The sequence below is a fragment of the Schistocerca serialis genome, chromosome 5, assembly GCF_023864345.2.
Source record: "Schistocerca serialis cubense isolate TAMUIC-IGC-003099 chromosome 5, iqSchSeri2.2, whole genome shotgun sequence".
Lineage (NCBI taxonomy): Eukaryota > Metazoa > Arthropoda > Insecta > Orthoptera > Acrididae > Schistocerca > Schistocerca serialis.
In genome coordinates this window covers 614,947,224-614,966,447 of record NC_064642.1, presented here as the reverse complement: position 1 = coordinate 614,966,447, position 19,224 = coordinate 614,947,224, and the positions used below count along the sequence as shown (strand labels likewise).

Genomic DNA, 19,224 nt, shown 5'->3' with positions numbered 1-19,224 from the left:
AAACAGGAAAGATATAAAAACTCACATTTAATAAAAACTGTCTTGCTCGCGGTAAATATTATGACAAAAGCTGGCCAGATTCAACATTTAAGCTGCCATTATCAAAAGTAAAAAGAAAAACAGAAGAACTCTATAAAAAATGTTAAAAATAAAATTGAAAGTCATACAAAAACTGTTAAAAATAAAATTGAAAGTAGTATAAAAATGGAAATTATAGCCATCCTTCTTTTTAGAAGATCAAATTTGTCATATTATATCAAATCAAGACCAATTTAATAAAAATATCTATTTCATAAATTACATAGCAGGTTGTAAGTGAGAGTCAAATTTCATGAAAAATATAAGCATCTAAAAAAATGATACATTACCTTTTTCTTGTGCTTGAAAACTAGCTTTCTCTATGGCAAATTAATTAGAAAAGTATTGATCTTATCGACCAACATGATTTGGTCAGTATACTGTAGATATAGTTTTGACTACTCACATGAATCCGACTATGAATCTGAGAGATAGCAACATCCAGAGCGAGGTTGAGAAAGCCGAGCAGAAGGCCAGGATGCCGTCAATGAGCAAGGCGACTCTGAGCAGCTTGATTCGACCGACCATGTCTGAAACGGAGCCCCACAGTAGCGAGCTGCTGATCAGTCCTACGGACAGACATGAGAAATCACCGCACTTGGCACGTTCGTAATAACATCGGAAGCTGACAAATTAAAATTAATTCTTTAAATTCAGTGCCATACTACCGACTTGCCCAAGAAATCCAGTAATACAGTTTTATTTTTACGGGGTCATTTTACTAAACTGATCTTTACATGTATGTGATCGGACACGGGTTATCAAATGACGAGCTAAACTAAAGGTGCAGACAACGTTAAGATCGTGTATAGTCATCGTCACTAAGCGGTTGAACCATGAAGTGTCCCACGAAATTAACAGAAACTTGTTCATTAAGATGTGATTTTCCCAGAAGTCACTCGCGTCGCTTCTAGGCCCGCCCATGGAACCATTACGGGAGAAGAGCAGCAGGACGTGCGATAAAAGTCCAGCATTGACGCCGTAGAACAGCAGTGGAGATTCAGATGCGCAGAACGGGATTTTTATCGCCGAAATACATCGACTGAAAGGTCGTGTGAGTACGGCGCGGCCTAAAGTTTGTCTTCAAGCGCGATGGAAATTTTGAATAGCGTTACATCGTCAGGGCACAGACATATCTAGCTGATAAGTACAGTGGTTTTTGTACACCTATTTCACGAATGTCACAATAATTCACATCCGATATTTGAATGAACTTTACTTAAAGCTTTTAAGAGATAAATGCAAGAACATTTCACTTGTTTGAGAACAGTGTCACGGCACGTCGATAATTGTTTTGCGGTAGGAAAAGAAGATATAGACACTAATGTTTTATAAATTTTTCAGTGCAGTATATCGTACTGCTGAGTCCCTGTTTTAATAAATTTTGTTGCCGTGGCACTGGGAAACGGCCTCCTGGTACAATACAGTGAATCTGCCCCGAAAAACACCGTATTTGAAGTTAGGACATTCAGAAAATTTGCGATTTATCACAAAGTGGAATATTATAGGGACGAAATTCTTCAGTTTAAACTTTCTGGTGTCGTATGTTCAGTCTCTATCTTCAGAGGAACTAAAATATTAATTGCACATAGCACATGTATGATGACACATGTCACATGGACTAATGCTTCAAGTCCTTACTGTGACACATTTGAAATAAGCGCAGTGGTCTGTAGATCTTTATAATGACTCAGTTTCTTATACAGGGTGGTCCATTGATCGTGACCGGGCCAAATATCTCACGAAATAAGCGTCAAACGAAAAAACTACAAAGAACGAAACTTGTCTAGCTTGAAGGGGGAAACCGGTATCACTCTATGCGTTTGGTCGTTTATTAGTTGATAGTTACGAATATTATTTTATTTGTGATAATAAAAATTAGTAGACTGCCAAATAACATTGTAAATTTAATAAAAGTTCATCCGATTACACGTATTTTCCCCATTATATCAATTGTAATACAAATAATAAAGAAAACGACTGTGTTGAAAAAAAAACTGACGAACGGAACTCGATCCAGTGGTCCAGCGGCTTGAACGTCAAACACTTTTTTTTTAAATTGTTCTATATTGTTTGATCGATGATCCGTTCGCTCAGTTTTTTTACTATAAAGGGTAGCTAACCCTCTGACCGAACACGCTGAGCTACCGTGCCGGCACCACTCGGCTGCAGCCGTTTCATGGTTTAAATGGCCACGCACAGATATATTTTCGACGACTGAAATTATCTTGCGATTTTCTCAGTAACGCTTGAGAAGTACGCGTTACTGCTTACACATTTTGTTGTCCTCATGTAATACTACGAGTGTACGAAGTTTACAGTAAATCCGCGTTCCAAACGTCGTGGCCTCTCGTTGTGAGTTTGAACAAGGAATCGTTGTCCCTCCGGTGCTGCCACATCGCAGTTATTCGACTGGCTTTAGATGTATGGGACATCACATCAGGGCTCGTAATGTTGTAGTACAAAAGAGGGCATTGGAATGTGCTGGTTCGTTACTGAAAATGCTAATTATCTGACTTTCAACATCAACGTAGTCACAGAAACCTAGAGAAGTGTATTAATTATTATGCTTTTGGTGGTTTAAAAAGTAAAAGGGGGACTCAGTCGTGACCATCCAGGTCGAGTGTGAACCACAAGCGTACGCTCTTCTTTGAGGTGTCAAAAATCATGGTATACCTACTAATATCGTGTCATACTTCCTTTTGCCCGGCGTAGAGCATTAACTCGACGTGGTATGGACTTCACAAGTCGTTGGAAGTCCTCTGCAGAAATATGGAGCCATGCTGCCTCTATCGATATTCATAATTGCGAAACTGTTGCCGGTGCAGGATTTTGTACATAATCTGACATCTTGATATGCCCCATATATGTTCGATGGACTCATGTCGGATGATCTGGGTGGCCAAATTATACGCTCGAATTGTTCTGAATATTCTTCAAACCAGTCGCGAACAACTTTGGATTGGTGTTATGGTGCATTGTCTTCGATAAAAACTCCATCGTTGTTTGGGAACCTGACGGCCATGAATGACTGCAAATGTCCTCCAAGCAGTCGAACATCCAGATGACGCAGTCTGTTCCATGTAAACAAAGCCTACACCATTATGGAATCAGCACCAGCTTGCATAGTGCCTTGTTGATAGCTTGGATCCATGGATTCATAGTGTCTTCGCCTCACTCGAACCCTATCCTCAGCTCTTACCATGGTCACGAGTCCAGGAGAGGCACTGAAGGGGGTGTCGTGGTGTCGTGCTGTCGTCTGCTGCCATAGCCCATTAATGCCAGACTTAGCCGCACTGTCCTAATGGATACATCCCACATCGACTTCTGCGGTTATTTCACACAGTGTTGCTTGCCTGATAGCACTGACAACTCTACGCAAACGCCGCTGCTCTCTGTCGTTAAGTGAAAGCAGTTCGCCTCTGTCTTGTCCCGTGAGAAGCAATGCCTGAAATTAGATATTTTCGGCACATTCGGGACACTGTGGATCTCGGAATACTGAATTCCCTAACTGTTTCCGTAATGGAATGTCTGATGCGTGTTGCTCCAGCTACCATTCCGCGTTCAAAGACTGTTAAAATCCGTCGTGCGGGCACCTTTTTACACAACTCTCTTAAGCAGAAATGACAGCTCCTCCAATGCACTGCCCATGTATACCTTGTGTGCGCTATACTACCGTCATCCGTATATGTGAATATCGATATGCCATGACTTCTGTCACGTCAGTGTAATTACGTTTTCAGAGCGCTTACGTAGTGTTGGAAAAGGTATAAAATCACGTATTTTTTCGTTTGGTACCGTTTTGATTTACTTTGGTCAAAATCAAGGGTATATCTTTGTATGTGGAATTTGGCCACATGTTGCTTCACCGATTTTTCTGTAATTTGATTTAAGTAGTGTCCACCAATATGCACCCACCATTTGCCGTGTGGTAGGTTTGTGCAGCCAAAATCAATTGCTTCAGTTTTGCAGTTAGAGTTCACTTCAATACTATTGAAACTGTCTCCGTTTCGATTAAGAATTTTGTCAGTTTTAGCATCCTTTCTTTGTAAGTGATGTACGACCATATGTTCCCACCATTTGCGTTCAGTTATCTGTTTAGTATTAATCATGTGGTTACCGCTGAACCTTTTGCATGAAGCAGCTATTGGTAAGGATCTGAAGTTTAGTCAATGCAACTCCACGTTATAATTTTACCCAGTTTTGACATCATTCAGTCCACCCCCCCCCCCCCCTCCCTCCATCCCAACATGGCGGTATTACACATGCTTCCGTCGGGCTAATAATCAGCTGTGTACCTCTCTGTTGTTTGTTTCTAGTTAATCGCGAGAACATTTTGTATAATTTAATGTCAACTGAAAACTTAAATTCATTTGTTTCCATGTTGATCCTGTATGTGGAAGACTGTGATCAGCGAAACAGTTAGTGTATGTTTGTTCTGTCAGTTTCCTACAGATACTGAGAGGTAATAATTTTGCTTAACTTGCTCATGGTATCACGTAATTATAGATGCACGCTCAGTGTCTCTCTAATCGCATGCAAATGTTTGTGAGACGGCATGCTTGTGGTATTGATGAACGAAGTAACATCGTCCCGTTGCTAAAACTCGTGTGAGAATATCCTTTATTTGGTAAGCGATCAAAATTAAACTCCACAGAATTCATTATCTCTGATGCTGTGAAATCAAAGATTGTAGGAAGATGAAAGAATTAATTCACGATTTTAAAAGGAAAAGTCTTTTTTTTTTCAATAGGGCCTGCAGCATGAACTACTCCGAATACGACATTTTACAAGAAATCAGTTCCAGTAGCTGCAATGTAACCTTTATTCGTTTGCATCTAAACATTTCTGCGTAATAAGCTTGCCTGTTTCGGTTTACAATGCTTACGTTCATCTTGCTTGAATATCATAAACGTATTTTTACATATAACATTTCTACTTACGTCTAGTTGGAGACGACGGTCATCTGGCATCCAGGGACCAACTGTGAGCTTTGTATTGTGAAATATTGTTATTGTAATCACGTATCCATAAAAATATAAATTTTTTGGTGATAATACGTGTTTTTTGACAGCTATGTGACGCCTGGGATCCTTAGATGCCATATGCTACATTTTTTTTTTATCTTGGGAGTCAGGGCAGGTGGATTTGTTGCATAGATATTATACGGTTAATTTTTTTATGTGTTATCTGCTATTTCATATATTTTTCCTTTCTCGTGGTCGAAAATTTTAATAACATTTTCTAAGTTGGGCTTGCATTTCAGGTCTGTTTGTTTATTGAGTAAGTCATTCGGAGAGTTTTTCACATGAATGGACACTGAGTTGACAAAATTCATGCGATTGCGACAGGCACATATACAGATGGTGACAATGTCGCTTACATAAGGTATAAAAGGCATTTCGTTGGTGGATCTTTCATTTGTACTCAAATGATTCATTTGAAAAGGTTTCCGACGTGATTATGGTCGCATGTCTAGAATAACAGGTTCTGAACGCGGAATAGAAGTTGGAGATAGACGCTTGGTGCATACCAGTTCGGAAATCGTTAGAGAATTCGGTATTCCGAGATCCGCAGTGTCAAGACTGTGTCGAGATATCAAATTTCAGGCGTTAGCTCTCACCACGGACAACGCAGGGGCCGACGGCCTCCACTTAACGACCGAGGGCAGCGGCTTTTCCGCAGAATTGTCAGTGCTAACTGACAAACAACATTGCGTGAAACAATCACAGAAATCAATGTAGGACGTACGAAGAACATATCAGTTAGGACACTGCGGCGAAATTTGACGCTAATGGGCTATGTCAGCAGACGGCTGACGTAAGTATCTTTGCTAACAGCACGACATCGTCTGCAGCGTCTCTCCAAACACACAGATTGGACCTGAGATGACTGGAAAACCGTGGCCTGATGGGATGAATCTCTTTCAGTTCGTGAGTGGCGCAGACGACATGAAGCCATGGGTCCAACTTTTCAATAGGCCTCTCTGAAAACTGGTGGTGGCTCCACAATGATTTAGGCTGTTTGTACTTGGAATGGACTTCGTACTCTGGTCTGTTTGCCCACTTCTAGACCATTTGCAGTCATTCACGGACGTCATGTTCCCAAGTAACGACGGAATTTTTATGCATGACGATGGACCATGTCGCTGGACCACGACTGCTCGTGATTGATTTGAAGAACATTTTGGACAATTTAAGCGGATGATTTGGGCACACAGATCGCCCATCATGAATCCCATCTAACATTTATGGGACATAATCGAGAGGTCAGTTCGTACACAAAATCCTGCACCGGTAACACTTTAGCTGTTATAAACAGATATATAGGCAGTATGGCTCAATGTTTCTGCAGTTGACTTCCAACGATCTGTTGAGTCCATGCCCGTCGAGCTACTGCACTACGCCAGGAGAAAGAAGGTCCGACACAATATCAGGAGGTATTCCATGACTTTTGTTACCTCAGTGTATATCTCTAATTCTTCCAAAATATTCATAGGAGGGTTGTCCAGAAAGTAATGCACCGCATTTTCTTTCCTTCAACAATTCTTTATTGAACATAATGAGAAATTCGCACGAAAGAAGGGTGTTTTGTCTACACACCCTATTTCTCCATGTAATCTCCATCCCATTCTATGGCCTTCCCCCAGCGCGAAACATGGGCGTGTATGCGTTGTTGGTACGAATCCTTGTCCTGGAGGTGGGGCTAGTGCTTCACTGTCGAACTTCCTTTGCTGACCGACAGAGGCAGCGCCAACTGCCGAGTCGTAATGTGTCTGTCCTCTTGAATGACAAGATCAGCTCGCTGCATCATGTCAGTTGTGACAGCCGTGGATGGTCTCCCCGACCGCTGCAAATCGTGGAGCTCCGCCGAACCGCACTCTGATGACCTCACCCTCCGTGACCAGCGACTTCCTGTACTTCTGTCGACAGCAGACGCTCCATAGAATTTGCACAAGCTTTTGTGAGTATTTCCCACAGTTTCTTTCTCTGCAGTGAGAAATTCAATGACGGCACGGTGCTTGTAACGTACATCACCTACAGATGCCATTTTGAAACTGACCTACACCCACGCTATCTGTCGGAAGTGACGGAAACTTGTCGCGCTCACTCAGGAGACTTCAAATAATACATAAGTAACATTTCGCATTCGTAGCATTGTTTTTGGCTGAGAAAAAAAGGGTGCTGTATTACTTTCTGAGCAACCCACATAGTGTGTCCCTTAGGTATTTTTTGTAAAATTTGTGCACTGTTTCCAGTGTGTTCTGCCTTGTGTTCTTCATTTTTAAAATGTAGCTATAACGTTGAGTTTTTACTTTCACGTGTCCTCGTATATTCTTTGAATCTAATGTTTATATTTCTTCCCGTTTGTCCGCTGTAGAATTTCGTGCAGGAAGGAAGAAATTAACTTAATCAAATAAGGCCTCAAATAAAAGCTGATATTACAGTTACACAGAGCATCGATTGAACAACTGATCGCAACAACAAAAGTTGGCATCGATAAGAGAAAAAATTGAATCAACAGTAAAAGTGGCGAAAACTATTGAAATAGAACTTCAACACAGAAATACCCGTAACAGACAGTCAGAACGCCACACCCTCAACAGCATAAATGAAAAATTTACCACTCAAGATGAGATAGAAGCTCTATCTAATAAAGAAAATAGTACAGTTTTATCAATCAAACTGTGTAATTACGGTAATTATTCTTTTCTAATATAATAAAGTTACACAAATACAACTTAACCCCAACAACATGTCTGTCGCCTACACTAAAAGACCCATAAAAACTGTAATGTAATTTTCACTGACCAAGAAAAGAATAGAGACGATGTCATGAATCCACACACCACCACATTACATGTCCATCCAAAGATACATAAACCACAAATCCCTATCTGTCCACTTGTAGACTGCATAGATAGCCCACCTATCTATGAAGTAAAAAATTAAATAAACCGTTAACTACCCAATACACATACAATAAAATATACACTGTGAGAAACACATGAACCATATCCTGTACCATCATAGAAATACAAATCTCACAAACTGCGAAATTAATCTAATTTGATATTACAAATCTATACACCAATTCCCCAGTTGCAGAAACATTAGATATTATAAAAAACATTCTTCAAAATAGAAGCATTTCTATCACAGAAATCCACAAATTCACAGATCTGCTCTGCCACAGCTCTCACTCTCTACAAATTGTTTCGAATGTAACAAGAAATTCTACGCACAAGAGGTCGGGGTTGCAGTGGGCAACTGCATAGCAGTTGTGATTGTAGACATTTTTAAATAAATTAGAAGAAACATTTCTAAGTTTGAACAGACAATTAACTGGAAAATTGTGTATTACTACAGATATGTAGACGATACCCTATTGCTAATAAATCGTGACAACGCTGAAATCCGAGAAATACTCCCAAAAATTGACAACTTATCACCAAAAACAAACTTTACCAAAGAAGCTGAGACCAACATCTCTGCAAACCACGTGCAATATACAACTTTCTTATTTTTTAACTATATAGAAAAGCAACCACTACAGGCAGCATCATTAATAACAATTCTTCAATCAGTAGTCAACGGAATTGTTAATTTGTACCTAGAGCAACATGTAATACAAAAAGAAATCACAATACCACAATACACAGAAAAATATTTTCCACCCAAATATAGCGTGCAGAATGTATAATTAACAAACAAAACCTAAAAAACAACCCAAACATAAGGATATAACACAGAAAAGAGAACCTACAACCAAAACGAAGATAACATATGTACCAACAAGTTATCTTAGGCCAGATAACGAATAAAATGAACGAAATTTTACGTAAGACAAATATAAAATTATTCTTTTGCATGACCAATAATCAGAAAACACGAATTCGATCAGGAAACGCGAAATTCCCAGAATTTCCGAACACAGGGTTCTACAAAATTTCTTGTGAAAACTGTAAGATATTTTACATCGGACAAACAAGAAGAAACACCAGCATTAAATTCAAAGAACATACGACAGCATGTGAAAACAGTCAGTCAACGTTCAACATACATCTTCAAAATGAAGAACACAAGGTAGAACACACTAGAAACACTATACAAATTTTACACAAAATATCTAAAGAATGTACTATGAATATTTTGGAAGAATCGGAGGTATATACTCATATGAAGAATTTCCCGTACGACTTACTCATTGAACAAACTGACTTAAAACACAAGCCCTACTTAGCAAATTTTATTAAAATTTTCCACCACGAGAAAAGATAAATATATGAAATTACAGATAACACATCAAAAGAAATTAACTACATAATATCTATGCAACAAAAGCACCATTTCTGACTCCCAAGAAAAAATAAATAAATAAATAAAATCTGTAAGCATTTGGCATCTAAGGATCCCAAGTGTCAAATAGCTGTCAAACACGTGTTACCACCAAAAATGTTGTATTTTCGCGGCTACGTGATTATAATAAAAATATTTCACAATAGAAAGCTCCCAGTTGGCCCCTGGATGCCAGATGACCGTCATCTCCAAGTAGAAGGAAGTATAAATGTAATCCAAAAAAACATGTTCATAATCATAAGTAAGATGTACATAAGATCTGTTATTGGCAACACCCACAGGTGTACTTGAAAATGGCATTGTAAGCCGAAACAGGCAAGCTTATTTTGCAGAAATATCTAGATACAAACAAATAAGTATTACATTGCAGCTGCTGGAATTGCTCAATTTACTGCACGTTATGTTCATTGTTGGCTTGCCATTCTTGCGTTATTCATTTCGTTCTTATTTAATTTCAATATTAGTTTCTTTCAGAGGTATATTTACTCGTGTATCAGGTAATTTAATGGACTTTTCCGTAAGAGTAAAGTCAAGCCAAGCTTAACGACGGCACGTAATAAAAAATATGTCACGGAGCACATCTGACATTGAATAACAGTGAAGCATAAGTATATAAGAAACAGACTGTACGCATTTAATACTTTTGGTACTTATTTTCCGCATTAACCAGCTTTCAAGCCATTGAAGATTTGTCAGAGAATAATTATTAGCTGGTACTATGTTTTGTACTAAGTGTATCAACACGATGGATAGTGGCTTTGTGTAGATTCTACTGAACTATGAACAAGAGGAAAATACATCGATGTAATTTTGTCTCTTACAAGCGCTATAAACCCAGAAGATGTAAGCATAGTATGTAAGTTCAATACATTTTTAAACATCATTGCTGGCCATTGAAAGTACTCCAAAAATATTAAGTTTGGAGACACAAAATGCAGGAAATTATAAATCTATACCATATGCCTCTGTTATTCTATCTCGCGTTTCGTTTATTCATTTCTCTCTTTCTTATAGACGAGCACACTATAATAGTCAAAATTTTGACGCATTTATTTGGCGCATTACTCAACTATGTATACACTACTTTACAGAGTAAACATACCTGAACTTTTCAACTGTACGATGAAACCCACTAACACAATAGACAACACATTTCAGTCTCCTGTGCAGAGACTCATATAGAACTGAAGCTTGTACTAGCTTACTACAGTAATTTAGCGTTTTGTGAAAAATATTTTTACAATTTAAGTGGAGGTCAATCTAAAAGCAATAAAAATAGTGAACAGAACACACACGTATATCCATTAATCAAATGGTGGAAATCGAAAGGAAAAATCCATCGAAGCTTCTCAAATGATTATTCAGAATGTGGTTTGTTGGTGCTAGTAGTAGAGCTTCATATTGTGACTACTTTATTTTAAACATAATGGTTTCTAAATCTGCATAGAACGAAAGAAATGGGTAAGACTGTCGTTATACATCTGAATGCACGCTAACACTCCTCAAAGTGTGTTGGGTTGACTTTCAGTAAACTATAACACTACTAAATGTGGATTATGCAGAAATTAGGCTACTACTGGCGGCTCTGCCCTCTAACGTAGTGAACACCCGTCAGGCGAAGTGAACAGCAGTGGCGATTAACAGAGTCACAGTCTTGACCACTTTTGAAACATAAACACAACAGTCTTCTTGGGTTATAGCTCAATCACGGACTAGAAAGAGGAACTTAGAGGGAAGAAAATGAATCGCCAGCATAAAAACAGCTCTTCAACTGTTGCTGAGGTCACGATACACACAACGAAATTTAAAATTCATGATGGATCATCATAATATTAAAAAGCCTTACGGGAACACTGAAAATTGAAGTGCCGAATTTTAATATTATTCATATAAGGAGAAAAATTACATTTATGTAATTTGTAAGGTATTTTGCCATTGTTGTTGTTGTGGTCTTCAGTCCTGAGACTGGTTTGATGCAGCTCTCCATGCTACTCTATCCTGTGCAAGCGTCTTCATCTCCCAGTACCTACTGCAATCTACATCCTTCTGAATCTGCTTAGTGTATTCATCTCTTGGTATCCCTCTACGATTTTTACCCTCCACGCTGCCCTCCAATACTAAATTGGTGATCCCTTGATGCCTCAGAACATGTCCTACCAACCGATCCCGTCTTCTGGTCAAGTTGTGCCACAAACTTCTCTTCTCCCCAATCCTGTTCAATACTTAGGTGTACACAAAAAAAATTGTGTGTGTACCTAGCAGGTAAGAGAGGTAAAAGGAAGTAAACATACACACATGATAAATGTTTTCGTATGTCTCTCATACTGCTACCAACTTCTACCCCGCATACCGATCAGTTGCTGTGGTAGAAATGTTGTTGCAGTTAATTTGCAGTAACACACGCATACCGGACAGCTACACTGCCACAACTGTTAGGTCATTGATGTTGTTGGCAGCGAGAAACAAAATATTTGAGCAACAAAGCCTTCGGGGGCAATACAGACTGTAGATAACTTTGTTTAGGCCTACTGCCGTCGTTTTTTCGCTTACTTTTGTCTGAGAATTTCTTGTTCATTTACTATCGTTACCACATAATTTGAAGTAAGTTCCTAATCTTCAATTTCTGTATTTTCAATAACTACGACTTCTCGTATTCATACGGAAACTATACTTATTTTAGGCTATGCCTCGAAGAAGAACACTAACGAGACGAATGCATCCTACTAGTATGATAACGACAATAAGACCTTCTGGTACTTTGGAATGGAAACTAAGATTTACTCCTTCTATGGCTTTCTCTTTGCATCCGTTGCGGAACCGTAATTCTAAATTGAAGTTACATATAAACAAAATGGTAAAAACAGAGTGATTCTTCTAATACTTAGGTTCAGTTTTTGCGTAAAACATAACCAGCGCTGTACCGGAGTCACCTGACGACCTTAAGCTTGATATTGAGTACATGTAGAGCAGACTATGCTCCTCCAAAAAGTAGAACACCTATAGAGTGAGGATCTCGTATTCGCATTTCGTAGACACCTTAATAATTTTCATTTGATATTTGAATAGACGTGGCTTACAGATTTTAAGACGGAAACGGACAGACACTTTGATTATTTGCGTGAAATGCACCGCTCGAACGGCGCTATTTTATTTTTTTTACACCAAATGAAGGGACAGTCACCACTATTATCTACATTTTGTACTGTACTTTATCGTGTATAGTGATAGTGTTACGAAAAACGAGCATGCAGCCAATCAACTATTTACCAAACATTGAAATATTTTTAAGGTCAAAATTCCTCCATTTTTACTTTCTGGTACCATATCTTTTACTTCTGTTCATTCTTAGTAACAGTAACACACACACACGCACAACCATACGGAAATACGTTTTTCTACGTGAATCTGAGAACTAGTAACTTGCTGGATAATTACTGTAGAGATCAGCTGAGTGTGTTATTCTTAAATGAGAAGTAAGATAATATTCACGCTTGTGCAGTTACCAGCATAACCGATGGCGTTGAGGGCTCCTTTGTCAATGCTGGAAAGCTTGAGGTCGCACTGCGACAGCGGGATGACGTATGCCATAGCAGTTGTGTCAAACACGCACACCATGGCCGATAGGAAAGCCGCCGCCATTAACATAATGTTGAACCAACCAAAACCTAAAATAGAATAATGCGAATCAGCTTTTCTTTGTTGTGTCTTACACAGAAGCTGAGGGTCGGTATGTACTGCAGCAGTCTACGCGCAGGCAATGCACTGAAGTAAGAACATAACCTGCTGATCCAACACTAGCCCGAGAAATCAAGCATGTAACAGAGAAAGTTGTTCTTGAGCAGTTCCCAGCAGTAGTATACTGTTTATTTTCTTATTTTCTATCTACTTATGTGAATAACTCGCGTAGGCCCTATGACTGTTACCCATGTTGACTGTTCCCTTATTCAAACAGAATATTATAAACTCTGGTTGTTCAACATGTATTTTTATGTAATTTACTGGGGTTAATAATGTAACTGATCTATCTAAAAATAATGTTTTGATAAAATATTCTTGATCTGAGGGTAGGAAAGTTATTCACAATCAAAATTTTAGTCTTCTAGTATGTTACGTTTTTAATTGATTATTTCCAAAATTCAGCTACATAGTTTTGTGCCCCTAATTTTTTCGATTAGAAAAATGCCCAATTTGTAAAAAAGCAAATTGGTCTTCTCCATTCTAGAATTTTTGTTATTTTCAGATTCCATGATATCTTCAATAATTTTATTATTTTTGTAGGGCATGTGCACAATAGATTCTCAAATACCAAATGAATAGGGTGTTCCAGGAAGAATGGTTAATATTCAGTGACACGACAGGAAGGCTCATTTGAAGCAAAAAATTTCCCTTCGTCAGGGAATGTGATAGTTCTGGTGCAATAAAATCTACTTCCTACATGCTGTCTACACTGATACCCAATAATTTCTTAAAAAGGAGCGTGATGGAGTGAAAGGGAGCTGATATTTGCTGACAGTAATTTTTATTTTTTACTTTGTTTATTTTTTAAAGACAGGCGTGTTGACAATGTATAAGATTTAGTCTGTGTTGCTCATTTGTGTTATATCAGTAGACCCCACCTGCAGCTTTTTAAAAATCAAACTCCAATGTATGAACGTCGTATCACCAGAACTATGAGTCATACAATGATATAATTCTGTAGGTACATTCAGATGAATGTGTGGATAACGTCTGCAATGTCTTGGGAATAGAGTTACTTGTAAACAAGTAATAAACTGAAACGCCGTGCTTGATGCTTAAGTTTTACTGCGTGAACAGTGAAAATGTAGGAAACGCTAAACATTTTTCCTTTCGTCATTTTAGCGAGAAAAATTTCGTAAGGGTTTGAAGCCATATGTAAAGTGTCTTGGAAGTGGCTAAGTGCTCTCACTCTCAAATACCAAGTGAATAGGGTGTTCCAGGAAGAATGACTAATATTCAGTGATACAACAGGAACGCCATCTCTTTCTCCCCTATCTCTGTCCATCTCCTTTCCCTCTCTACATCCATTTTCTTCCTTTCTCTGTCCGTCTTTTCTTCCCACCTCTCTCTGACCTTGAGCCTTGTTTACTGTTATTGGAAACTGAAATCGTTTAAAATGAGCGAGTAAATTGATTGCGATCACTGGTTATGGGTATATGAGAGAGACCTCTCCAGCTCTGAGGGTAGCAGCTTCAGTGACAGGTATTTTATTTAGATTTGATCTGCAAACGGACATGAGTACAAAGTTTTGAGCAACTGAAATTCTGTAGTCGCGTTCTAAGCATCATCAGGCGCCCAAAAACGGTTTTTGTTGGGGAGTCAAGGTGTGTGGGACAGACTTTTCACTTACTTTTTTCTTCTTCAAAACACTGATACAATGACTTCAACACTTTATTTAGGGATTCATTTGTGACAAGACGACGTTGACACACTACTTTATGTCCAGCCTAAAAAAAATAAAACAAAACAAAATTCGTTATTGACTTACATTTACACTGTTGACTCACTGACACTACTGCCGCACATCCACTGCGTAACACTGCCTGCTCGCAGCTGATTGGTGGAATGCACATCTGTTGCTTACAGTTGTTAGTTCCAGCTGCCACCGTAGTTACTGCGCTGACATCGCTTAGACGCCAGGAATAAAATCGGTCTCTGAAATTTTTGGACAGGCAGGTACGGGGAAATGGCAGTCTATGACATATCGTAATGTTTCGAAGCACGAATCAGTTAGGTTTGACATCTTCGTCGAACGAACTAATCTTGCCACTTAACGATGTCATAGCCAAAGGTGAGGTCAGTAACGGAATGAGAAAGTAACAGCCTACGATTTCGGCGAAGAATCAGAAAATCCTTAACTGTATGCTGTCGCTTCTACTTGCTTTCTCGGGCAAATACCAATGGAAAACTTAACCCTAATTTGTAGAAACTGAGTCTAACATTACACTGTAACCACTGTTTTTGCGTGCGGGGCTACAGAGTCAGGTTGAAGTGACTATAGCGTCAATTACTGTTTATGAATAGCCAGTCCATAGTACCTCAAAATTATTACGAAGTTAGCTGTTAATAAGCTTGCGAAGGTAGACCAGTGGAAGACGAAGTTGTAGTGTTCAAAAGTTTTGAACTGAAAGACTTAAGTTAGGAGACAGCTGCGACTATATAAAAGGATAAAAAGGTCTGATATTTAAATTAAAGATATGTGAAATGCCTGACATTGACAACATGAAATGACACGAACGTTTACTGCTGGCCTAAGACAGCGGAACCTGCATATTAGAAGCCCCGATGAAATCTGATTAATGTTCCTTTTTATCACTTAATTTGTTTATCCTGGCGATTTATCTTTGACTTTGTGGTTTACAGGCCGAAAACCCTGAAATCAGATCGCCAACAATTTTCAGTATAACTAAGAACAGAATAATCTAAAATATTGCTACGTCAAGATATATTTCACTTGAAAAACTCGTTCCGCGTTTCTGGTTTAGCGGAAGGCTTTTGATACTGTAACACACAAGTAGCTTGTAGTGAAATTACGTGCTTATGGAATATCGTCTCTGTTATGTGACTGGATTCGCGATTTACTGTGGACGTCACAGTTCGTAGTAATTGACGGAAAGTCATCCAGTAAAACAGAAGTGATTTCTGGCGTTCCCCAAGGTAGTGTTATAGGCCCTTTGCTGCTCCTTGCCTATATAAACGATCTGGGAGACAATCTGAGCAGCCGTCTTAGGTAGTTTTCAGATAATGCTGTCGTTTATCGACTAGTAAAGTGATCAGAAGAGCAAAACAAATAGCATACCGATTTAGAAAAGATATCTGAATGGTGCGAAAATTGGCAGTTGACCCTAAATACGGAAAAGTGTGAGGTCATCCACATGAGTGCTAAAAAGAATCCGTTAAGCTTCGGTTGCATGATAAATCAGTCAAATCTAAAGGCCGTAAATTCAACTAAATAGCTAGGAAGTACAATTACGAACAACTTGAATTGGGAGGAACACACAGAAAATGTTGTGGAGAAGGCTAACCAAAGACTGCTTTTATTGGCAGGACACTTAGAAAATGTAACAGATCTACTAAGGAGACAGCCCAACTAAGCTTGTCCGTCCTCGTTTAGAATACTGCTGCGCGGTGTGGGATCCTTATCAGATAGGACTGACGGAGTACATCGAAAAAGTTCAAAGAAGGGCAGCACGTTTTGTATTTTCGCGAAATAGGGAAGAGAGTGTCACTTAAATGATACAGGATTAGGGGTGGACATCACCAAAACAAAGACTTTTTCGTTGCGGCGGAATCTTCTCACGAAATTCCAAACACCAACTTTCTACTCCGAATGCGAAAATATTTTGTTAACCCCGATCTACATAGGGAGACACTATCATCATGATAAAGTAAGGGAAATCAGACCTTGTACGGAAAGATATTGGTGTTCGTTTTCTCCTCGCGCTGTACGAGATTGGAATAACAGAGAATTGTGAGGGTGGTTCGATGAGCCCTCTGCCAGGCACATAAATGTTATTTGCAGAGTATCCATGTAGATGTAGAATAATTTTAAACTATTACTTGTTACTTTCAGTTCTTACCTTTGGCAAGTACAGTAAGAGACACAATAATTCACAGAAAGTGTATTCGTTACGAGAATTGCTGCACGCTCGACGCATTTAGGTCACAGGTAGCTACTTTACCTACCATTCGCTTCATTCACTAACGATACAGTCTTTTTCAGTAAAAATAACTATTCACGTTAGAAATAATATTTTCCACAGCACTAACCTGTTTGAGCGATTGCTGTCTCGAAATCACATGGCTCTGCCATCTTCCCCAGCGAGAGATCTGCAAACACAAGTTAAAAATACGCAGTCTACTTGAATAACCCTTGTGAGAGCGGTGGTGGGTTCGGTACTTACCATATGCACCTTGCATTTGTCTCACTTGTCACACTCGAAAGAATTGAATTTGAGGTCACTTTTAGTGAACGCACTACATTCGTACGGAACATTTTGTTAGCAAAATGATGAGCTGAGTATTTGAAACCATTCTTGGTTGTCGTATCGCATTAAACACAACATTTGTGTTTAGCATCCAGTTGGATCACGCGAAACCGGAGCTGTGTCAGAGCCTTGCATTCATCTGTTGCCGGTACACGTAACACATATCGAAAGACTAGTGAACAGTGAGGCGTAACCATGGAAACACGCTTGTTTTTAACCGTGAACTAAAAGTCACTCGCAGCAGTACTGCGGGCTATCTGAGACGCATATTAAGTGTTGTCATTGTAATCGCTAATTTACCAGAGTCCTTTCGTTCCAAAATGTTACAGTTTCAGTGACACTATATCAGCAGTGCATGACGTAGCCTCATCTAGAGAATTAGTTTGTTGTTATAAACTAGGTTTACTTACAGGGCGTTAATCATATTCAGATATACTTCTATTTCTCACAGTCATGTGTGGAAATGGATAACGCAGAAGTTTTATAATACTGCTCGCAGATGATGATGTTGTATACGGACAAGTTGCGACGGTAGAAGGTTGTAGTAAATTGGAGAAAAACTGTGAGAGCATCGACGCGTGGAGCAGAATTTGGCATTTGACCGTCAAAATAAAAAAAATTCACATTTTGCTCATAAATAGCCGAAATACATTAGTTGCACGACTGCCGATCGTTGGAAGCAGACACACATGTTAAATGTATGACAGCGTACATAGTGATTTAAAGTGGAAAGATGATATAGGCTAATGGTAATAAAGGCTGATGCCCGACAAATTTCTTGTATCCACGACTGAGGTAACTCGCAAAACCCTCGTTCGTAATTAAGTACTCTGACCGTTGTCAGGTGGCATTAACAGAGGATGCGAACTAACATCCCATGTTCGGGCTCACATGCGGTCCGTCTTCACCCAAATGTCTCGGCTCAGACTCGTATAGGGTTTGAACCGCACGTGTCGCATTACACGCCGTAAATTAGACACTTGTGACCCTTTGGTTAAATTGTCTGTCTGATGGCAAGTTTGCGAAATGCAAATTTAATGTAACATATAATAACAGCAATAATAATGTCGGGAACTAAATTCACGACCCACAAATGATGTAGACCATACAGTTGCGATTTGGTTAGAATAATGGTTATTCAGGTAGCAAACTAATAGCGAAAGTGGTCGTAGTTAGAGTTACTGTTACACTCGAGTGCATATCCATTTGATACAGTTCGATCATTCACAATCCCATCGCGAATTACAAGTCCAGTACTCCACCTCGTTGACTACGCGAAAAGTTTGAGTTCACACCAGGCTCGCGGCTGCTCACCGCTCAGAGACTAAGTCCCGCGACACCACACAACGCGAAATTTTCTAAGTCGTTTCGTTTCCTAGCTACCTACAGACCGACTGTCTACTTTCGTGTCACAATCCGAACTGTCCCCTTTGGCGTCTCCAGCCGAACTGTCCGCTTTCACGTCTGCACCAGCATTTCCTCTGCAACAAATACTTGTTGTTTTACTTAATGATTCAATAAGGTGCCATGTTGTCATCTTTCAATGTGTTTTGTGTGGAGGAAATGATGATCTTATGCTTAACTGAAAATACTGATAATTTAAATTTATTACATCTTTTAAACAAATAAAGTTACAGAATTGAAATTTACAATGTTTGTCATTTTAATTATGAGCTTCTATATGAAATGTCGATCGTTAAGATCTACCAAAGCCTTCAGATTTTAGTATTCAGGTCTTTGTTACAAAACTTGTTAACTTCATTTTAACAGAAAATCCTAAA

At 39.0% G+C, this 19,224-nt stretch overlaps 1 protein-coding gene across 1 annotated transcript in view; it reads right to left on the bottom strand.

The window, feature by feature from the left end:
• The window catches only part of LOC126482138 (synaptic vesicle glycoprotein 2A-like), a 133,219-nt gene extending 115,844 nt beyond the window's left edge, over window positions 1-17,375 (bottom strand). The window contains exons 1-4 of the mRNA XM_050106115.1: window positions 17,360-17,375; window positions 17,226-17,285; window positions 12,941-13,102; window positions 485-647 (exon numbers count right to left, since the gene is read on the bottom strand). Of these exons, the coding sequence (XP_049962072.1) occupies window positions 485-647; window positions 12,941-13,102; window positions 17,226-17,285; window positions 17,360-17,375 (401 nt within the window). The remainder of the gene's footprint in view (window positions 1-484; window positions 648-12,940; window positions 13,103-17,225; window positions 17,286-17,359) is intronic.
• Between the last annotated feature and the right edge of the window lie 1,849 nt (window positions 17,376-19,224).